The sequence below is a fragment of the Staurois parvus genome, unplaced genomic scaffold (genome assembly GCF_062004578.1).
Source record: "Staurois parvus isolate SC_StPar_1 unplaced genomic scaffold, SC_StPar_1.0 ptg000837l, whole genome shotgun sequence".
In the NCBI taxonomy this organism is placed as follows: Eukaryota; Metazoa; Chordata; class Amphibia; order Anura; family Ranidae; genus Staurois; species Staurois parvus.
This window is the reverse complement of record NW_028318633.1, coordinates 541158-567437: the sequence shown is the minus strand read 5'-3', so window position 1 is coordinate 567437 and position 26280 is coordinate 541158. Positions and strand designations below refer to the sequence as shown.

Below are 26280 nucleotides of genomic sequence, written 5' to 3'. Positions count from 1 at the left end.
GAACTGACTTGGGGTCACTGACTACAAACTATGGGATATACAGTATATTGGAATTTTTTTTTAAATACTACTTATGGCGGCAATCAGCAACTTATAATGGGACTGTGATAGTGAGGCGGGCAATCTGACACTAAATTTACAGGTACCTGTTGCAACTCAAAGAAAAAAGAGCATCTGGCTGTCAGGGACTGCTTGAACCGCTACAAAAAATGTACCTGCTAGTGCTAGTAGAGATCAGGCCTGATCCTGCTAGCGCTGCAGCTTTGTGTATGATGTATCAAAATAGAACTCTACTGATGCTACACTTTTTGGGGGGAGTGATTCAACACAGATGCTGGCAGGTGTTGGGGCTGATCCTGCTAATGCTGAATTTTGGGGGACACTATACGAAGGGGGTGCTAGTATAGTTCTGATCAAAGATACTGATCTGTTCAGACATTACACTAGTAATGGAGATGTATAGTGTTTCTGTGAGCACCGCCATGTTGCCTCTAACAGCTGCCGGCTCTTCTAGGTGCTGCTAGGCCGCCCCTCCTCCTTACTGAATGGGACTGCACATCATATATCCCAGGAGGCACCGGGGCAGCCCGCCATTCACCTAGACTTATTCCAGAAGTCAGGGAGTGGGGTGGCCGACCATATGTAACCGAAAAACAAAATCTGATATTGATGCAGAGGGGGGATGGGGAGGAGGAAAGTGCCCTGGGAAGGTGAAGGTCCACTTTACTTTTCGGTTATTGGGCATCACCATTGAAATCAATGGAAACGGCTGACAAATGTTGATGCCACATGAAGTGATATGCTGCTTCATGTTTGCCAGGACATGACCCAACACTACTGCTCCTGTGTGAACAGCACTGGGGGTACCATTGTAATATTCATGGCAGGCATTGATGGGCAGTTATGAGGATTTAGAAATGCTGAATAAATGCCGCATAAACACAGAGTATTGACACACATGTGACCGAGACCTTGCTGACCTCTGTAGCTACAGGCACCATGGATCAATTCATCCTCAATCTTCACAGAATATCCAGTGAGGTCCCTCAGGTGGGTTTCAGTAATCTGCCCCCCCTCCCCCCTCTCCTCTGAGTCAATCAGTTGTGAGTGAAAATTATTATTTACATACAATATTTCATATTTACAAATCTCTGAATGTAATGTTTTGTCCTGACCATAATAAAGACAGAAAACTCTATACATTCCTCTGAAGGCAAAGACATCAGACAGTTCTCACTTCTGTACAAAAGGCCGTCCCATCACCAATACAACTCATACTCCCGAAATATCATCTGTCATTGTCTCCCTTCTGCAGGATAGTAATTGTTCAATCCTGGAAAGTTACCCATCCCCCATCACTACAAAAAATGATATATATATATATATATATATATAGATATAGTGCTAAAAGGTTTGCTCAGCGCTGTACATTATAGGGGAGACATTACATGAGACAATACAGCAACAAACAATACACGAGGGGTGCAAGGGCCCTGCTCTTTTGAGCTTACAATCTAGGAGGGAGGGGATAGTGGTACAGGAGGAAGTGGCTGTGGGGGATGGAGTGGTAGGAGGAGTGGAGGAGATTGGCTGTTAGGTGAGGGCGGGGTAGGCTTTCCTGAAGAGATGGGTTTTCAGGGTGCGCCTAAAGGTGAGGAGGGTAGGTGACAGTCTGATGGATTGGGGTAGTGAGTTCCAGAGGATGGGGGAAGTCCTGGAGAAGTCCTGCAGTCAGGCATGGGAGGTGGAGACCAGGGAGCTAGAAAGTAGGAGTTCTTGTGAGGAGCGAGGATTACGTGTTGGGTGGTATTTGGGTATCAGGTCGGTGAGTTAGTTTGGGGCAGCGTTATGAATGGCTTTGTATGTCATTGTTAGTAGTTTTAATGTGTTGGGCAATCGGGAGCCAGTGGAGGGAATGACAGAGGGGGGTGGAGGCCAGTGGAGGGAATGACAGAGGGGGGTGGAGGCCAGTGGAGGGAATGACAGAGGGGGGTGGAGGACACTGAGTGGAGGCCAGTGGAGGGAATGACAGAGGGGGGTGGCAGAAGTGGAGCGGTTGGTAAGGTGGATGAGTCTGGCTGCTGAGTTCAGGATAGACTGAAGCGGGGATAGTCTGCGATGAGGTAGGTCGGTGAGGAGGGAGTTGCAGTAGTTCAGACGTGAGATAATAAGGGAGAGAACAAGTTGTTTAGTAGTGTCTGGGGTGAGGAACGAATGTATTTTGGAGATGTTGCGGAGGTGGAGCCTGCATGAGTTTGCCAACAATTGGACATGGGTTTGGAAGGACAGGTTTGAGTCTAGGATGACACCTAGGACTTTGGCTTGTGGGGTGGGACTGATGGTGGTGTTGTTGGTCATGATAGAGAGGGTGGGGGGGGCGCAGGCTTGAGGGAAGATTAGGAGCTCGGTTTTGGAAAGGTTCAGTTTGAGGAAATGGAGTGACATCCAGTCTGATATTTCGTTCAGTAGGTGGGTGATTCGGGTGGAGACTGAAAGGGTGAGGTGAGGGGTGGAAAGGTAAATTTGCGTGTCATCGGCGTAGAGGTGATAGTTGAAGCCGTGGGAGGAGGTGTAGATGGAGAAAATAAGAGGCCCGAGGACAGAGCCTTGGGGGACCCCAACAGAGAGGAGGAGAGAGGGGGAGGTGGTAGCGTTATAGGTAACGCTGAAGGAGCGTTGGGATAGATAGGAGGAAAGCCAGGAGAGAGCGGAGTCTCTGACGCTCAGGGAGTGTAGTTTATCGAGGAGGAGGGGGGGTCGACTGTGTAGAAGGCCGCAGAGAGGTCAAGGAGTAGGAGCACTGAGTAGTGGCCATTAGCTTTGGCGGTTAGCAGGTCGTTAGTGATTTTGAGGAGGGCGGTTTCGGTGGAGTGTAGGGGACGGAAGTCAGACTGTAATGGATCGAGGAGGTTGTTGTCAGTGAGGTGAGAGCATAGGCGGATGTAGACTAAGCGCTCAAGGAGCTTGGAAGTAAATGGCAGCAGGGAGATGGGTCTAAGTTTGTTCAGGTCAGTGGGGTCAAGGGGGAGGTTTGAGTATGGGGGTGATGTGCGCGTGCTTTAGGGGGGAGGGAAATGCGGCAGTGGAGAGGGAGAGATTGAAGATGTGGGTGAGGAAGCATAGGATAGAGGAGGAGGGTGACCGGAGGAGTTCATGGAGACAGGGTCAAGGGGGCAAGTGGTGAGGTGGGCTTCTGAGAAGACCTTAGTGACCTCCTCAGTGGTGGCACGGCTGATGGAGTGGAGTGTTGGGGGGTTATAGTGTGCAGGACGTTAGGTGTGGTGGGGGGCAGGGTGGTTACAAGGTCAGAGGAGGGGAGAGTTGATGGGGTTATAGTGGGAGGGAGGCTAGGTGGGGAGGTAGGTTGAGCATTGGTGATGTCCTTATGGATTGCATCGATCTTGTTTTGGAAGTGATTGGCAATCTCTTGGGCAGTGAGTGAGGTACTGGGTGGGGGGGAGAGTAGGGAGTTGAAAGTGGAGAAGAGCCGGTGAGGACAGGTGGAGAGGGTGTTAATGAGGGTTACAAAGTAGGCTTGTATGGCAGCATGGAGGGAGGAGGAGTAGGTGAGGAAGGCAGATTTGTAGAGGGAGAATGCTCGAGGCGATCTGGTTTTGCGCCATAATCGTTCCAGCGCGCGACTGCGTCATTTAAGATTTTTAGTGTGGTTATTCTGCCAGGGTTGAAGCGGTCGGGGTAGAATGCTACGTGTGGTTAGGGGTGCTAAGGAGTCTAAGGCAGCTGATAGCGAGTCGTTATGCGCAGTAGTGGCCAGGTCAGGGCATGACAGGGGAAGGATACTGTTGTACAGACGGTCATCTGCAGAGTGGAAGGGGGCTGGGTCCAGGTTGCGGAGGTTACGGCTGGTGATGGTTGTGGTCAGAGAGAGGGAAAGGGGTGTTTGTAAGGTTCTGGGGTGCAAAGATGGGAGAAGATGAGGTCCAGGGTGTTCCCGTTGGTGTGGGTGGAGGACTGTGTGCACTGTGTGAGTGCAAACGAAGAGGTTAAGCAGAGGAGTTGGGCTGTAGCTGGATTGTTGACATTGATAGGGATATTGACATCTCCAAGGATGATGGTGGGTAGCTCAGAGGAGAGGAAGAAGTGCAGCAAGGCGGAAAAGTCATCAATGAAGCGGGATACTGATCCAGGAGGCCGATAGATTACTGCATTCCTCAGAGGGGTGGGGGAAAAAAGTCAGATGCAGTGGGCCTCGAAGGAGGAGAAGGATAGAGAGGGGGGGTTTAGGAGGACCTGGAAGGTGCTCAGTGGTGACAAGAGCACGCAGACCCCACCACCTCTACGACCGCTCGGTCTGGATAAATGGGTCCAGACGAGACCTCCATAGGAGAATGCCGTAAGGGAGGCGGAGTCAGAGGCTTGGATCCAGGTTTCAGTGACGGCTAGGGGGTTGAGGGAGCTGGAGATAAAGAGGTCATGGATGGCAGTGAGCTGAAATGATGAACATCCCTAACTCCCATCCCCTTTATGAGTCTTTGTCTGCCATACAAAGTCCCCAGGCTTCCTCTGTCCTGGTTCTGGGCAGTGAGTGCCCATCCCCCCTCTCTGCTCCTGGTGGGGGTTCTGTTCAGGTATGAAGGTGGTGTCCTATGTACATGACCCCTCCGGAGTCCCTCCACAACCACATATTATACTATGTAGAGCTGGGCAGTCGGCTTCATCTTCTTGTATTTTGTTCCTTTCTGTTTGGTTTCCTCATTACAAACAATTTCTCCATAAAATGAGTAGAGCTCTCCTCTGGTGAGGATCATCCTCCTTATATTCTCCATCTGGAGGGTTTGGCCGATTTTTGAATTCCAGTTTTTCTGGGTGATATCAACAAGAAAGTGGACTTTGTGTGTCATGTCTGTCTGTGCTATGAATTCTATCTGCAGATGTGTGACTTCACCAAAGACTTCTGGATCATCTCCTGACCAAGTCCCCCCTGAGTCCCCCTATGTCAGGCCTTGTCTGCTCCTGTTCAGTATCTGCTCATCATTTCTCTGTGTGATCTCAGTAATGATATGGGAGACATTCTACTCCAGAGACAAGCTTCCTACAGAGTGAATGGACTGCTGGAGAGATTTACACCCCTCCCCCTTCCATGGGTCATCAGAAGGGGATTTACTGACTTTTCTCACCTTGATGATGGGACCCCATTATCTTCTTCCTTCTTTCTTTTCTATGAGTTTTATGATGACCATACCCTAAGAGTTGTTGGTTCTTTCCCTAATATACTCTCATGTGTCTGTATTTGTCTCTGCAGGTTGTATATGTGTTATCTGACTTCCTCCTGCTGTGATGATCTCCGCTCCATTCTTATCACTAACCGATCCCTCACCTGCCTGGATCTATCACGTAATGATCTCCAAGACTCTGGAATGAGACGTCTGTATGAGGGACTCCGACATCCTGGCTGTACTCTGCAGCACCTGAGGTGAGAATTCTACTATAAATGATCTCATATTCTGCAGGACTCTGATATAAATCTTCTATATGAGGGACTCTGAGATCCAGGAGATGAGGGGGGAATTCGAGAGTGCGCATGCGCGGCCGGCGGGACGGACATGTCCCGCTGAGGCTCCGTCTTCCCGTCGGGTGACAGCGCCTGGAAGCAGCGGGACCCGGCCCGCAATATAGCTCAGGGGGATCCGATCCCCACGGCAACTAACTCAGGGTCTGATCCGCCCTGACCAACGGCGGATTTGCCGCAGCTGGTCGGAGAAATCCGACAGGGGACTCTGTCCCCATACTGAGCCGCACATAGGCCCGCCCACTACTGCCAGCATTCTCCTGAGGCTGAGGAGAGGGAACGAGAGAACAGGGGGGCTGAGATCTGCATAACAGCCCCTCCTCTTGCAAACAACAAAATGGTTAAAGGGGCGCCCCGGCACCAGGTCCCCCCTCCAACCAAAGCAATTAAAGAGGCCCTGGCGAAGGCCTCCATAAAGATGGCTGCCGCCCCAGCTTGTGGAAGCAAGCAAGCTGCAGGGGCATATGCAGCCCTGCAGGATCCACAGCCCAGCCATCCCTGTACGTCTGAGGGTGAGTCTGACACTGAAACGGATATCTCTGCATATGCCCTGATGCCTGACCTTACACCCCCTGACCTTCTGTCCAGCTTAAAAAAAATGCTACACAGAGCTTTGAAGCAAACCTCGGACCGCATCACTGTCACGCTATCTAGGGAAATCCGTGAGCTAGGACAACGCACTGCAGACCTAGAACAGAGGGTAGATGGTCTTGACGCCTCGCTTCAGACGCATACGGATGACCTTGATCTCCTGCGTGACGAAAACGCAACATTATTGACACGACAGGAGGACTTTGAAAACCGAGCACGGCGCTCAAACCTGCGTATCCGTGGCCTTCCGGAAACGATTGTCGATGTCCAATCAGCGGTAACAGCTCTGTTCCAAGAGCTTGCCCCAGCTATCCCAATCGAAAGATTAGAATTGGATAGAGTCCACAGGGCGTTAGCACCACGGCGCACGGACGGTCCACCACGCAACATCATAGCCAAGCTCCATTTTTTCCGTACCAAGGAGCAACTCCTACAAGCTGCCCGTAACACAGAATCTCTATAATTCCAGGGTCATACCTACCAATTATTCCAAAATCTATGCCCCACAACTATCTCCAAGTGCAGGGCTATGAAACCTCACCTACGAGTACTTCAACAACACGCTATACAATATAGGTGGAGCTTCCCCTTCGCAGTGCGATTCTGGTACCAGTCTCGAGATTACACCTGCAAGACTCCAGAAGACCTACTAGACACCTTGCGGATCTTACAACTGCATTCCCCAGCGACGCCTTCAGAAAGCACCAAGTGGAGGTCCACATCCTGCTTGCCACGGAAGTCCTTCCCAGCGCGTGCTACTGAAGGCCCACTCAACCTCCACAAACGAGGACGTTTTTCGTCTCCAGGTCTATCCTCACAAGATACCATGGACTGAACTATGTCCCATGCTTATCCTTCTTTTTCCCACTTTTTTATTGGCCACACACACCAAACAGTGTACTCTTTTGACTGTCACTGTGGTTATCACCGTTGATATCCTTTCTCCCTCTACCTGTTAAATTTTGGTTGCTCCGCAACCTGGGGATTGTTCTGCACCCCCCCGGGCTCCACTTTAGTTTAGTTTATATTTGGGAGCCTAGGCTTTGACGGCATGCAATGCCACACCCCTCCCCCCCATGATGTCTCACTAGTACTGCTAGTGCTGTCTGAGTCTGGGATACCATGATTTTTTTGAATGTGTTCTCTTTATACACCTGTTTTTTCTACCAGGACCTCGCCACCATTTATCAATCAAGTTGCTGTCATCCTCACGGACCGTGTACCTGCACACTCCACCCTAGCCCCTGTGTTATTGGTTATTTGATAACACTTGGGCTACTATTGTTCCCTAGCCCACCCTGATTTAGGGTGTCCTTGGGAACCCACCTTTTAGGCCTTAAATGGCTTCTTACACCCCTTCTTTCCTGGTACCTCTCTCATACCGTACCCCTCCTCCCTCCCTCCAACATGACTCCATGACTCTACACAACATACTCTGCAGCGTTCGCATCCCCCACAGTAACCGTCAGGCTCCACCCTGGGAGGTAGTGACATGCTATCCTAACGACTATGCACCTCCCCCATGGGCTCGTTAAATATCCTCACCCTGAATGTACAGGGCCTCAATATTCCACAGAAACGTAATAAGGCTTTCCAAACCTTTGCTACACTTAAAGCTCACGTGGTCTGTCTACAGGAAATGCACTTCACCCCCAACTCCACCCCTAAGTTTTTTGGCCCCCGTTATCCTCAGGTCTATACAGCCTCTGCCACCACCAAACGCAGGGGGGTACTGATTGCCTTCCATCGCACAACACCTTTCACGCTATGCACCGAAATCAAGGACCTGGAGGGTCGTTACCTCCTGCTAGTAGGGCAACTCCTAGACATAGACGTCACCATTGTTGCATACTATGCTCCAAACCAAGACCCCTTACCATTCCTTTCCCACATACTCTCGGTTATAGACCACCATAAGCGCGGAACTTTAATTGTTAGCGGAGACTCTAACAGTGTAATATATCCCTTTCTCGATAAATCTCCTCAACCATCCCCTGTCCATCCCTCTAAACAAACCTTCCAAGCCATACTACACCGTTATTCTTTGATAGATGCATGGCGGGAACTCAACCCGACTAAACGCCAATACAACTTTTATTCTCACCCCCACCAGTCATTCTCCAGGATAGATCATATCTTCATTACCACCGCCTCTTCCCCCCGGCTGCTGACTTCTGAAATAATTTCCATCCCTTGGTCTTACCATTGCACCATAATCACGGCTATGACCTCGTTAGCCCCATCCCCCGCTGAACCCTCTTGGATTATTAACGATAACCTGCTTGCAAACCCAGCTCACTGTCTAGAAATCGAAGCAGCCCTTAAAGACTATTTCTCTCTTAACCAATCGCCTGATATTTCTCCTCTCCTGTTATGGGAAGCGCATAAACCGGTATTGCGAGGGTTTTGCATTAGCAAAGCATCCTTCTTAAATAAAACCAAAAGGCAACAACGTCTCTCACTGGAGCAAACCTATGATTGTTCCCATCAAGCCTCCCAGGCGGCTCCTACGCCTGCCAACCGTGAGGCCCTGGAGTGATCTGGATTGGCTCTAGATCTTTCTCACAGATCAAGCGGAACTCTCACTCCGTAGATCTAGGCACAAATATTACACTAGGGCAAATAAACCCAATACATTCCTGGCCCTCTCACTCCGCAGGCTGGACCAGCTCACTAGACCTATCCAGATACGAACCTCTTCTGGCAACCTCACTAGTAACCCAGAACACATTCTACAGACTTTCCATAAACACCTGTCACAGCTTTATTCCTCTTCTAACTTCCATTTCCTTCCCAAAACTCTCAGAGTGTCAGTTAGAGGCACTTGAGCGACCCATCTCCCCAACCAAAACCTTAGACGCTATTAAAAATCTACAATTACGGAAACGCCCAGGACCGGGTGGCTTCTCAGCCACTTATTATAAAAAATTTGCTCATCTCCTCACACCTATCCTCACTAATGCTTGTAACGATCTACTATCTGGCCAAACCTTCAACCATGAAACAGTGCAAGCGAACATTTCAATGATCCCAAAGCCGAATTCTGATGACACGCAGTGGTCCAATTATAGGCCAATCTCTCTCCTCAACATTGACATCAAACTGTTAGCCAAAATCCTCTCTTCATGTCTTAACCTGTGTATTGGCTCTCTAATTCATAACGACCAAGTGGGCTTTATCTCAACTAGACAAGCGGGAGATAACATCAGACGTGCATCTCTTTTAGCAAATTTAGCCACATCTCGCAATATTCCCACCTGTTTCCTGTCCCTAGATATCCAGAAAGCATTCGATACAGTCTCATGACCTTACCTCAGCTATATATTGCATCATTGGGGTTTTGGCTCACACTTTTTAACCTGGATCTTCTCACTATATCGAGAGCCTTCGGCCAGAATTAGGTATCTGGGGCACAGGTCAGCTCAGTTCCCGATCTCTAGAGGCACGAGACAGGGCTGCCCTCTGTCCCCTTTGCTCTTTGCCCTGGCTATAGAGCCCCTGGCCCTCTTAATCAGAGCTAATCTGGATATTAGGGGACTCGAAATAGGAGGCACACATCATAAGTTATGTCTCTTTGCGGATGATGTCTTGCTCTTCCTCACATCCCCACTGACTTCCTCTCCTTCCCTACTCCGGTTTCTCGAGGCGTTTGGCTCGCTCTCCGGTCTAATAATAAACCCCAATAAATCAACAGCACTCAACATTTCTCTCCCCCCTATAGAGTTGACGCATCTGAAGCAGATTTTACCATTCCCATGGTCACAGTGTCATATCCCTTTCTTGGGAATCAAACTGACTCCTAGATTATCAGACCTTTACGCAGCTAATTATCTTCCGATGCTAAACCATCTTTCTGCCCTTCTGACCAAATGGTCTTCCCTCCCCCTCGCATGGCTCGGCAGAATAGCAGTTATCAAGATGTCAATCCTCCCAAAAATTCTATATCTGTTTAGAGTCCTCCCAGTCCCTGTCCCCCCTCATTACCTCCGCACATTGCAGCGTCGCATCTTTTCCTATGTATGGGGCAATTCTCGCCCTCGTATACCTCGCTCCACTGTATACCGTCCTAAGCTCAATGGAGGTCTAGGCCTACCTGACATCGGCAAATATTATCAAGCAGCGCATTTAGCCCAATTACCTAAATACCATGCAACCTTTGAAATCCCTCAATGGGTTGTGCTTGAATCAATAGAATGTGACCCCTTATCCACAGCTAACTTACTCTGGTTGAGGCCAAAAGACCGCCGTTCTATAACCAACCCCATCACTTCTCACTTTTTATCCTTATGGGATAAACTGAAAACCCGATATCTCCTCCAATCACCACATAATCCTCTGCTCTCGTTCCTGCGAAACCCAGCTTTTCCCCCGGCCTGGCAGACACCCCTTTTATTCAAAGCCTGGTCCTCTGCTAATTTACTCCGTACACATCATTTCCTACAGAGGAATAAGTTTAAATCCTTTGCCTCGCTGAGGGAAACGCATAGCCTCCCAGCCTCCGAGATATTCCCATACTTGCAGCTACAACACTTTTACGCCCCCTACACTACAACAACCAATCAGCCAGATGCCATGTCTCCCCTCGAACGAGCGTGCTACAAAGACCCTCATAGATGTGGGCTTATCTCTTGCTTATACTCACTCTTCACTACTTCGATCACCACGTCCCGCCCTCTGTATACACATAGGTGGGAAGTGGATTTGGGCAAGAAACTCGACCCATCTGATTGGGATCACATTTGGGCCAACACAAAATCCTCATCATAGAACATTGTAGCTTTGGAAACAAACTATAAAGTTTTAACCCGCTGGTACTTGGTCCCGGCGAGAATTGCAAAATTTACCCCTAATTACTCACCCAACTGTTTTAGAGGCTGTGCGGACTCGGGAACACACTACCATATGTGGTGGGACTGCCCAGTGACCCGAGTCTTTTGGGATGAAATTTTCACCATGATATCTACACTTAGCGCTATCACCCTACAACCCGACCCAACAACAGCCCTACTCAACCAATGCCCTCCTGGCATCTCCAACTCGCAATTCAAGCTTCTAATGCAAGTTACGACGGCAGCTAAGCAGGTTATAGCGAAATCCTGGAAATCCCCCACCCTAAGTGTCACGGCCGTCAAATCCAGAATAACACAAGCCATGATACATGCAAAGGTGGAAGCCACAATTATTGACAAGATTCCTACATTCTTGCGCATATGGAGCCCCTGGGTAGAGCGCTTCCTCCCGCCTAACTTTGATGAATCACTCCTTCTACCCTGATTTGTGTATTGTGCTCCAAGGATACTGTCAATAGCCCTTCATAGGCAGCACGTAGGGTCTGCTGTAAACTTGATGAATGCCAATGGAGTCATCGTTGCTGTTCCTCTTCCCCTTCCCTCCCTTCCACCCCCGTCTGACCCCCCTCCAAACTTCCCCCTATTTCTTTAATGCACTTGGGAGATGCTACTCTGATTGGCTGGGACAATAATGTCATCTGTTGTCGACTCTTTTGTACCTGTTTTCGCTAGAAATGTATAGACATTTGTAATGTGATCCTCATTCATTTTTTTTTTTCTATGTCCTACTGCCACTTCAATGTCCAATGTACATTAACAAAGTCTCCTGGTTTGTGTCATTATGGTTTATTGTTAATAAAAATGTTTGAACAAGAGATGAGGGGGGAATTCTATTATAAATGATCTCATATTCTGCAGGACTCTGATATAAATCTTCTATGTGAGGGACTCCGAGATCCAGGAGATGAGGGGGGAATTCTATTATAAATGATCTCATATTCTGCAGGACTCTGATATAAATCTTCTATGTGAGGGACTCCGAGATCCAGGAGATGAGGGGGGAATTCTATTATAAATGATCTCATATTCTGCAGGACTCTGATATATATCTTCTATGTGAGGGACTCCGAGATCCAGGAGATGAGGGGAGAATTCTACTATAAATGATCTCATATTCTGCTGGACTCTGATATATATCTTCTATGTGAGGGACTCCGAGATCCAGGAGATGAGGGGGGAATTCTACTATAAATGATCTCATATTCTGCTGGACTCTGATATAAATCTTCTATGTGAGGGACTCCGAGATCCAGGAGATGAGGGGAGAATTCTACTATAAATGATCTCATATTCTGCTGGACTCTGATATATATCTTCTATGTGAGGGACTCCGAGATCCAGGAGATGAGGGGAGAATTCTACTATAAATGATCTCATATTCTGCAGGACTCTGATATATATCTTCTATGTGAAGGACTCCGAGATCCAGGAGATGAGGGGGGAATTCTACTATAAATGATCTCATATTCTGCTGGACTCTGATATAAATCTTCTATGTGAGGGACTCCGAGATCCAGGAGATGAGGGGAGAATTCTACTATAAATGATCTCATATTCTGCAGGACTCCGATATATATCTTCTATGTGAGGGACTCCGAGATCCAGGAGATGAGGGGAGAATTCTACTATAAATGATCTCATATTCTGCTGGACTCTGATATAAATCTTCTATGTGAGGGACTCCGAGATCCAGGAGATGAGGGGAGAATTCTACTATAAATGATCTCATATTCTGCAGGACTCCGATATATATCTTCTATGTGAGGGACTCCGAGATCCAGGAGATGAGGGGAGAATTCTACTATAAATGATCTCATATTCTGCAGGACTCTGATATATATCTTCTATGTGAGGGACTCCGAGATCCAGGAGATGAGGGGGGAATTCTACTATAAATGATCTCATATTCTGCTGGATTTTGGGATAAAACCTTTTGTGGGGGATCCAGTTCCCTAGATCAGCAGATGTGTACTGACTAGTAGGGATGAGTGACTCTGCTCGGGTTCAATTCCCTGCATGGTCATGATAAGTCCCTAGTTGAAGCTAGCAAGAACACATGTTACAGGAGCTCAAGGTACAGTGGGAGGTGCAAAGGGGCGGGGTTATTGAGCCTGGGAATTTGAAACAAAAGACTGTGGTAGGCGTGGTTTCTGGAGCCATTTTAAGCACATGCTTACACAAGGGACACTCCCACAAGGGACACTCCCACAAGGGACACTCACACTTACACAAGGGACACTCCCACAAGGGACACTCACACAAGGGACACTCACACTTACACAAGGGACACTCCCACAAGGGACACTCACACTTACACAAGGGACACTCCCACAAGGGACACTCACACTTACACAAGGGACACTCACACAAAGGACACTCACACAAGGGACACTCCCACAAGGGACACTCCCACAAGGGACACTCCCACAAGGGACACTCACACTCCCACAAGGGACACTCCCACAAGGGACACTCACACTCCCACAAGGGACACTCCCACAAGGGACACTCCCACAAGGGACACTCACACTTACACAAGGGACACTCACACAAAGGACACTCACACAAAGGACACTCACACTTACACAAGGGACACTCACACAAAGGACACTCACACAAGGGACACTCACACAAGGGACACTCACACAAGGGACACTCACACTCACACAAGGGACACTCACACAAGGGACACTCACACTTACACAAGGGACACTCACACAAGGGACACTCACACAAGGGACACTCACACTTACACAAGGGACACTCACAGTTACACAAGGGACACTCACACAAGGGACACTCACACTTACACAAAGGACACTCACACAAGGGACACTCACACAAGGGACACTCACACTTACACAAGGGACACTCACACAAGGGACACTCACACAAGGGACACTCACACTTACACAAGGGACACTCACACAAGGGACACTCACACTTACACAAAGGACACTCACACAAGGGACACTCACACAAAGGACACTCACACAAAGGACACTCACACAAGGGACACTCACACAAAGGACACTCACACAAAGGACACTCACACTTACACAAGGGACACTCACACAAAGGACACTCACACAAGGGACACTCACACAAGGGACACTCACACAAGGGACACTCACACTCACACAAGGGACACTCACACAAGGGACACTCACACAAGGGACACTCACACTTACACAAGGGACACTCACACAAGGGACACTCACACAAGGGACACTCACACTTACACAAGGGACACTCACAGTTACACAAGGGACACTCACACAAGGGACACTCACACTTACACAAAGGACACTCACACAAGGGACACTCACACAAGGGACACTCACACTTACACAAGGGACACTCACACAAGGGACACTCACACAAGGGACACTCACACTTACACAAGGGACACTCACACAAGGGACACTCACACTTACACAAAGGACACTCACACAAGGGACACTCACACAAAGGACACTCACACAAAGGACACTCACACAAGGGACACTCACACAAAGGACACTCACACAAAGGACACTCACACTTACACAAGGGACACTCACACAAAGGACACTCACACAAGGGACACTCACACAAGGGACACTCACACAAGGGACACTCACACTCACACAAGGGACACTCACACAAGGGACACTCACACAAGGGACACTCACACTTACACAAGGGACACTCACACAAGGGACACTCACACAAGGGACACTCACACTTACACAAGGGACACTCACAGTTACACAAGGGACACTCACACAAGGGACACTCACACTTACACAAAGGACACTCACACAAGGGACACTCACACAAGGGACACTCACACTTACACAAGGGACACTCACACAAGGGACACTCACACAAGGGACACTCACACTTACACAAGGGACACTCACACAAGGGACACTCACACTTACACAAAGGACACTCACACAAGGGACACTCACACAAAGGACACTCACACAAAGGACACTCACACAAGGGACACTCACACAAAGGACACTCACACAAGGGACGCTCACACAAAGGACACTCACACAAGGGACACTCACACAAAGGACACTCACACAAGGGACACTCACACAAAGGACACTCACACAAAGGACACTCACACAAGGGACACTCACACAAAGGACACTCACACAAAGGACACTCACACAAGGGACACTCACACAAGGGACACTCACACAAAGGACACTCACATGCACACAAAGGAGACTCACACTCACACAAAGGACACTCACACAAAGGACACTCACACTTACATAAAGGACACTCACATGCACACTTAAACAAAAAACACTCACACTTACACAAAGGCCACTCACAGGTAAACAAAGGACACACACTTACACAAAGGACACTCACACTCACACAAAGGACACTCACACAAAGGACACTCACATGCACACAAAGGACACTCACATGCACACAAAGGCCACTCACACTTACACAAAGGACACTCACACAAAGGACACTCACATGCACACAAAGGCCACTCTCACAAAGGACACTCACACTTACACAGAGGACACTCACATGCACACAAAGGACACTCACACTTACACAGAGGACACTCACATACACACAAAGGACACTCACATGCACACTTACACAAAGGACACTCACACTTACACAAAGGACACTCACCTGCTCACAATGGACACTCACACTTACACAAAGGACACTCACATGCACACAAAGGACACTCACACTTACACAGAGGACACTCACATGCACACAAAGGACACTCACACAAAGGACACTCACACTTACACAAAGGACACTCACCTGCACACAAAGGACACTCAAATTCACACAAAGGACACTCAAATTCACACAAAGGACACTCACCCTTACACAAAGGACACTCACACATAGACAAAGCATACTCAAAGGCACACAAAGGACACTCGCATGCACAAAAGGCTACTCACACTCACACAAAGAACACTCACACAAAGGCCAATGACAGGCACACAAAGGACACTCACATGCACACAAAGGACACTCAAATTCACACAAAGGACACTCACACTTACACAAAGGACACTCACACAAAGGACACTCACACAAAGGACACTCACACAAAGGCCAATCACATGCACACAAAGGACACTCACACAAAGGACACTCACACAAAGGACAATCACATGCACACAAAGGACTCTCACACAAAGGACACTCACACAAAGGACACTCACACTTACACAAAGAACACTCACATGCACACAAAGGACACTCACAGGTACACAAAGGTCACTCACAAGCACACAAAGGGCACTTACACAAGGGACACTCACACTTACATGAAGGAAACTCACACAAAGGACACTCACACTTACATAAAGGAAACACACAAAGGACACTCACACTTACATAAAGGAAACTCACACAAAGGACACTCACACTTACATAAAGGAAACTCACACAAAGGACACTCACACTTACACAAAGAACACTCACTCAAAGGACACTCACCTGCACACAAAGGGCACTCACCTGCACACAAAGGGCACTCACCTGCACACAAAGGACACTCACACTTACATAAAGGACACTCACATGCACACAAAGGACACTCACCTGCACACAAAGGACACTCATATGCACACAAAGGACACTCACACTTACATAAAGGACACTCACACTTACATAAAGGACACTCAAATTCACACAAAGGACACTCACTCTTACACAAAGGAAACTTACACAAAGGACACTTACACAAAGGACACTCACATGCACACAAAGGACACTCACACTTACACAAAGGACACTCACCTGCACACAAAGGACACTCACCTGCACACAAAGGACACTCACCTGCACATAAAGGACACTCAAATTCACACAAAGGACACTCACTCTTACACAAAGGACACTCACACATAAACAAAGGACACTCACAGGCACACAAAGGCCAATGACAGGCACACAAAGGACACTCACATGCACACAAAGGACACACACAAAGGACACTCACACTTACACAAAGGACACTCACCTGCACACAAAGGACACTCACATGCACACAAAGGACACTCACACTTACACAAAGGACACTCACCTGCACACAAAGGACACTCACACTTACATAAAGGACACTCACCTACACACAAAGGACACTCACACTTACACAAAGGACACTCACATGCACACAAAGGACACTCACACTTACCCAAAGGACACACACAAGGGACACTCACACTTACACAAAGGACACACACACTTACAAAAAGGACACTCACATGCACACAAAGGATACTCACACTTACACAAAGGACACTCACATGCACACAAAGGATACTCACACTTACACAAAGGACACTCACATGCACACAAAGGACACTCACATGCACACAAAGGACACTCAAATTCACACAATGGACACTCACACAAAGGACACTCACACTTACACAAAGGACACTCACACTTACACAAAGGACACTCACACAAAGAACACTCACACAAAGGACACTCACCTGCACACAAAGTACACTCACCTGCACACAAAGGACACTCACACTTACATAAAGGACACTCACATGCACACAAAGGACACTCACATGCACACAAAGAACACTCACATGCACATAAAGGACACTCACACTTACATAAAGGACACTCACATGCAAAGTACACTCGCCTGCACACAAAGGACACTCACCTGCACACAAAGGACACTCACACTTACATAAAGGACACTCACATGCACACAAAGTACACTCACATGCACATAAAGGACACTCACACTTACAAAAAGGACACTCACATGCAAACAAAGTACACTCACCTGCACACAAAGGACACTCACATGCAAACAAAGTACACTCACATGCACACAAAGAACACTCACCTGCACACAAAGGACACTCACATGCACACAAAGAACACTCACATGCACACAAAGGACACTCACACTTACACAAAGGACACTCACCTGCACACAAAGGACACTCACACTTACATAAAGGACACTCACCTACACACAAAGGACACTCACACTTACACAAAGGACACTCACATGCACACAAAGGACACTCACACTTACCCAAAGGACACACACAAGGGACACTCACACTTACACAAAGGACACACACACTTACATAAAGGACACTCACACTTACAAAAAGGACACTCACATGCACACAAAGGATACTCACACTTACACAAAGGACACTCACACTTACACAAAGGACACTCACATGCACACAAAGGACACTCACATGCACACAAAGGACACTCAAATTCACACAATGGACACTCACACAAAGGACACTCACACTTACACAAAGGACACTCACACTTACACAAAGGACACTCACACAAAGAACACTCACACAAAGGACACTCACCTGCACACAAAGTACACTCACCTGCACACAAAGGACACTCACACTTACATAAAGGACACTCACATGCACACAAAGGACACTCACATGCACACAAAGAACACTCACATGCACATAAAGGACACTCACATTTACATAAAGGACACTCACATGCAAAGTACACTCACCTGCACACAAAGGACACTCACCTGCACACAAAGGACACTCACACTTACATAAAGGACACTCACATGCACACAAAGTACACTCACATGCACATAAAGGACACTCACACTTACAAAAAGGACACTCACATGCAAACAAAGTACACTCACCTGCACACAAAGGACACTCACATGCAAACAAAGTACACTCACATGCACACAAAGAACACTCACATGCACACAAAGAACACTCACATGCACACAAAGAACACTCACATGCACATAAAGGACACTCACACTTACAAAAAGGACACTCACCTGCACACAAAGGACACTCACCTGCACACAAAGGACACTCACACTTACATAATGGACACTCACATGCACACAAAGAACACTCACATGCACATAAAGGACACTCACACTTACATAAAGGACACTCACCTGCACACAAAGGACACTCACCTGCACACAAAGGACACTCACCTGCACACAAAGGACACTCACCTGCACACAAAGGACACTCAATCTTACATAAAGGACACTCACATGCACACAAAGGACACTCACACATAGACAAAGCATACTCACAGGCACACAAAGGACACTCACATGCACACAAGGCTACTCACACTCACACAAAGGACACTCACACAAAGGCCAATGACAGGCACACAAAGGACACTCACATGCACACAAAGGACACTCACACCTACACAAAGGACACTCACAGGTACACAAAAGGACACTCACATGCACACAAAGGACACTCACACAAAGGACACTCACACAAAGGACACTCACATGCACACAAAGGACACTCACATGCACACAAAGGACACTCACAGGTAAACAAAGGACACTCACACTTACACAAAGGACACTCACACTTACACAAAGGACACTCACATACACAAACAACAGTCACACAAGGGACATTCACATGCACACTTACACAAAGGACACTCACACTTACACAAAGAACACTCACTCAAAGGACACACACACAAAGGACACTCACACTAACACAAAGGACACTCACCTGCACACAAAGGACACTCACCTGCACACAAAGGACACTCACATGCACACAAAGGACACTCAAATTCACACAAAGGACACTCAAATTCACACAAAGGACACTCACACAAAGGACACTCACACAAAGGACACTCACAGGTACACAAAAGGACACTCACATGCACACAAAGGACATTCACACAAAGGACACTCACACAAAGGCCAATCACACAAAGGACACTCACACTTACACAAAGGACACTCACATACACAAACAACAGTCACACAAGGGACATTCACATGCACACTTACACAAAGGACACTCACACTTACACAAAGAACACTCACTCAAAGGACACACACACAAAGGACACTCACACTTACACAAAGGACACTCACCTGCACACAAAGGACACTCACATGCACACAAAGGACACTCAAATTCACACAAAGGACACTCAGACAAAGGACACTCACCCTTACACAAAGGACACTCACTCTTACACAAAGGACACTCACAGGCACACAAAGGACACTCACTCTTACACAAAGGACACTCACATGCACACAAGGCTACTCACACTCACACAAAGGACACTCACACAAAGGCCAATGACAGGCACACAAAGGACACTCACATGCACACAAAGGACACTCAAATTCACACAAAGGACACTCACACTTACACAAAGGACACTCACACAAAGGACACTCACACAAAGGCCAGTCACATGCACACAAAGGACACTCACACAAAGGACACTCACACTTACACAAAGAACACTCACATGCACACAAAGGGCACTCACAGGTACACAAAGGTCACTCACAAGCACACAAAGGGCACTTACACAAGGGACACTCACACTTACATAAAGGAAACTCACACAAAGGACACTCACACTTACACAAAGGACACTCACATGAACACAAAGGACACTCAGACAAAGGACACTCACACTTACACAAAGAACACTCACTCAAAGGACACTCACCTGCACACAAAGGGCACTCACCTGCACACAAAGGGCACTCACCTGCAAAGGACACTCACCTGCACACAAAGGACACTCACACTTACATAAAGGACACTCACATGCACACAAAGGACACTCACACTTACATAAAGGACACTCACTTGCACACAAAGGACACTCACCTGCACACAAAGGACACTCATATGCACACAAAGGACACTCACACTTACATAAAGGACACTCAAATTCACACAAAGGACTCTCAAATTCACACAAAGGACACTCACTCTTACACAAAGGAAACTTACACAAAGGACACTCACACAAAGGACACTCACACAAATGACACTCACATGCACACAAAGGACACTCACACTTACACAAAGGACACTCACCTGCACACAAAGGACACTCACCTGCACACAAAGGACACTCACCTGCACATAAAGGACACTCAAATTCACACAAAGGACACACACACAAAGGACACTCACCCTAACACAAAGGACACTCACACATAAACAAAGGATACTCACAGGCACACAAAGGCCAATGACAGGCACACAAAGGACACTTACACAAAGGACACTCACATGCACACAAAGGACACACACAAAGGACACTCACATGCACACAAAGGACACTCACATGCACACAAAGGACACTCACATGCACACAAAGGACACTCACATGCACACAAAGGACACTCACCTGCACACAAAGGACACTCACATGCACACAAAGGGCACTCACCTGCACACAAAGGGCACTCACCTGCACACAAAGGACACTCACACTTACATAAAGGACACTCACATGCACACAAAGGACACTCACCTGCACACAAAGGACACTCATATGCACACAAAGGACACTCACATGCACATAAAGGACACTCACACTTACATAAAGGACACTCAAATTCACACAAAGGACACTCACTCTTACACAAAGGAAACTTACACAAAGGACACTCACACAAATGACACTCACACTTACACAAAGGACACTCACATGCACACAAAGGACACTCACACTTACACAAAGGACACTCACCTGCACACAAAGGACACTCACCTGCACATAAAGGACACTCAAATTCACACAAAGGACACTCACACAAAGGACACTCACCCTTACACAAAGGACACTCACACATAAACAAAGGATACTCACAGGCACACAAAGGACACTCACACTCACACAAAGGCCAATGACAGGCACACAAAGGACACTTACACAAAGGACACTCACATGCACACAAAGGACACACACAAAGGACACTCACACTTACACAAAGGACACTCACCTGCACACAAAGGACACTCACATGCACACAAAGGACACTCACATGCACACAAAGGACACTCACATGCACACAAAGGACACTCACCTGCACACAAAGGACACACACTTACATAAAGGACACTCACCTACACACAAAGGACACTCACACTTATACAAAGGACACTCACATGCACACAAAGGACACTCACACTTACCCAAAGGACACACACAAGGGACACTCACACTTACACAAAGGACACTCACCTACATAAAGGACACTCACACTTACAAAAAGGACACTCACATGCACACAAAGGATACTCACACTTACACAAAGGACACTCACACTTACACAAAGGACACTCACATGCACACAAAGGACACTCACATGCACACAAAGGACACTCAAATTCACACAATGGACACTCACACAAAGGACACTCACACTTACACAAAGGACACTCACACTTACACAAAGGACACTCACACAAAGAACACTCACACAAAGGACACTCACCTGCACACAAAGGACACTCACATGCACACAAAGGACACTCACACTTACACAAAGGACACTCACATGCACACAAAGGACACTCACCTGCACACAAAGGACACTCACATGCACACAAAGGGCACTCACCTGCACACAAAGGGCACTCACCTGCACACAAAGGACACTCACACTTACATAAAGGACACTCACATGCACACAAAGGACACTCACCTGCACACAAAGGACACTCATATGCACACAAAGGACACTCACATGCACATAAAGGACACTCACACTTACATAAAGGACACTCAAATTCACACAAAGGACACTCACTCTTACACAAAGGAAACTTACACAAAGGACACTCACACAAATGACACTCACACTTACACAAAGGACACTCACATGCACACAAAGGACACTCACACTTACACAAAGGACACTCACCTGCACACAAAGGACACTCACCTGCACATAAAGGACACTCAAATTCACACAAAGGACACTCACACAAAGGACACTCACCCTTACACAAAGGACACTCACACATAAACAAAGGATACTCACAGGCACACAAAGGACACTCACACTCACACAAAGGCCAATGACAGGCACACAAAGGACACTTACACAAAGGACACTCACATGCACACAAAGGACACACACAAAGGACACTCACACTTACACAAAGGACACTCACCTGCACACAAAGGACACTCACATGCACACAAAGGACACTCACATGCACACAAAGGACACTCACATGCACACAAAGGACACTCACCTGCACACAAAGGACACACACTTACATAAAGGACACTCACCTACACACAAAGGACACTCACACTTATACAAAGGACACTCACATGCACACAAAGGACACTCACACTTACCCAAAGGACACACACAAGGGACACTCACACTTACACAAAGGACACTCACCTACATAAAGGACACTCACACTTACAAAAAGGACACTCACATGCACACAAAGGATACTCACACTTACACAAAGGACACTCACACTTACACAAAGGACACTCACATGCACACAAAGGACACTCACATGCACACAAAGGACACTCAAATTCACACAATGGACACTCACACAAAGGACACTCACACTTACACAAAGGACACTCACACTTACACAAAGGACACTCACACAAAGAACACTCACACAAAGGACACTCACCTGCACACAAAGTACACTCACCTGCACACAAAGGACACTCACACTTACATAAAGGACACTCACATGCACACAAAGGACACTCACATGCACACAAAGAACACTCACATGCACATAAAGGACACTCACACTTACATAAAGGACACTCACATGCAAAGTACACTCACCTGCACACAAAGGACACTCACCTGCACACAAAGGACACTCACCTGCACATAAAGGACACTCACACTTACAAAAAGGACACTCACATGCAAACAAAGTACACTCACCTGCACACAAAGGACACTCACATGCAAACAAAGTACACTCACATGCACACAAAGTACACTCACATGCACATAAAGGACACTCACATGAACATAAAGGACACTCACACTTACAAAAAGGACACTCACCTGCACACAAAGGACACTCACACTTACATAATGGACACTCACATGCACACAAAGAACACTCACATGCACATAAAGGACACTCACACTTACATAAAGGACACTCACATGCAAACAAAGGACACTCACCTGCACACAAAGGACACTCACCTGCACACAAAGGACACTCACCTGCACACAAAGGACACTCACTCTTACATAAAGGACACTCACCTACACACAAAGGACACTCACATGCACACAAAGGACACTCACACATAGACAAAGCATACTCACAGGCACACAAAGGACACTCACATGCACACAAGGCTACTCACACTCACACAAAGGACACTCACACAAAGGCCAATGACAGGCACACAAAGGACACTCACACCTACACAAAGGACACTCACAGGAACACAAAAGGACACTCACATGCACACAAAGGACACTCACACAAAGGACACTCACACAAAGGACACTCACATGCACACAAAGGACACTCACATGCACACAAAGGACACTCACAGGTAAACAAAGGACACTCACACTTACACAAAGGACACTCACACTTACACAAAGGACACTCACACTTACACAAAGGACACTCACATACACAAACAACAGTCACACAAGGGACATTCACATGCACACTTACACAAAGGACACTCACACTTACACAAAGAACACTCACTCAAAGGACACACACACAAATGACACTCACACTTACACAAAGGACACTCACCTGCACACAAAGGACACTCACCTGCACACAAAGGACACTCACATGCACACAAAGGACACTCAAATTCACACAAAGGACACTCAAATTCACACAAAGGACACTCACACAAAGGACACTCACAGGTACACAAAAAGACACTCACATGCACACAAAGGACATTCACACAAAGGACACTCACACAAAGGCCAATCACACAAAGGACACTAACACTTACACAAAGGACACTCACCTGCACACAAAGGACACTCACCTGCACACAAAGTACACTCAAATTCACACAAAGGACACTCAAATTCACACAAAGGACACTCACACAAAGGACACTCACCCTTACATAAAGGACACTCACTCTTACACAAAGGACACTCACAGGCACACAAAGGACACTCACTCTTACACAAAGGACACTCACATGCACACAAGGCTACTCACACTCACACAAAGGACACTCACACAAAGGCCAATGACAGGCACACAAAGGACACTCACATGCACACAAAGTACACTCACACCTACACAAAGGACACTCACAGGTACACAAAAGGACACTCACATGCACACAAAGGACACTCACACAAAGGACACTCACACAAAGGACACTCACATGCACACAAAGGACACTCACAGGTAAACAAAGGACACTCACACTTACACAAAGGACACTCACACTTACACAAAGGACACTCACACTTACACAAAGGACACTCACATACACAAACAACAGTCACACAAGGGACATTCACATGCACACTTACACAAAGGACACTCACACTTACACAAAGAACACTCACTCAAAGGACACACACACAAAGGACACTCACACTTACACAAAGGACACTCACCTGCACACAAAGGACACTCACCTGCACACAAAGGACACTCACATGCACACAAAGGACACTCAAATTCACACAAAGGATACTCACACAAAGGACACTCACACAAAGGACACTCACAGGAACACAAAAGGACACTCACACAAAGGCCAATCACACAAAGGACACTCACACTTACACAAAGGACACTCACTCAAAGGACACACACACAAAGGACACTCACACTTACACAAAGGACACTCACCTGCACACAAAGGACACTCACATGCACACAAAGGACACTCAAATTCACACAAAGGACACTCACACAAAGGACACTCACCCTTACACAAAGGACACTCACTCTTACACAAAGGACACTCACAGGCACACAAAGGACACTCACTCTTACACAAAGGACACTCACATGCACACAAGGCTACTCACACTCACACAAAGGACACTCACACAAAGGCCAATGACAGGCACACAAAGGACACTCACATGCACACAAAGGACACTCAAATTCACACAAAGGACACTCACACTTACACAAAGGACACTCACACAAAGGACACTCACACAAAGGACACTCACACAAAGGCCAGTCACATGCACACAAAGGACACTCACACAAAGGACACTCACACTTAAACAAAGAACACTCACATGCACACAAAGGGCACTCACAGGTACACAAAGGTCACTCACAAGCACACAAAGGGCACTTACACAAGGGACACTCACACTTACATAAAGGAAACTCACAAAGGACACTCACACTTACACAAAGGACACTCACATGAACACAAAGGACACTCACACAAAGGACACTCACACTTACACAAAGAACACTCACTCAAAGGACACTCACCTGCAAACAAAGGGCA

At 47.2% G+C, this 26280-nt stretch overlaps 1 protein-coding gene across 1 annotated transcript in view; it reads left to right on the top strand.

Annotated features, from left to right (window-relative positions):
• LOC149443721 (NACHT, LRR and PYD domains-containing protein 12-like) overlaps positions 1 to 26280 on the top strand; it is a 126971-nt gene that overhangs the window by 42181 nt on the left and 58510 nt on the right. Inside the window, exon 3 of the mRNA XM_089655368.1 lies at positions 5264 to 5434. Within this exon, the coding sequence (XP_089511494.1) occupies positions 5264 to 5434 (171 nt within the window). The remainder of the gene's footprint in view (positions 1 to 5263; positions 5435 to 26280) is intronic.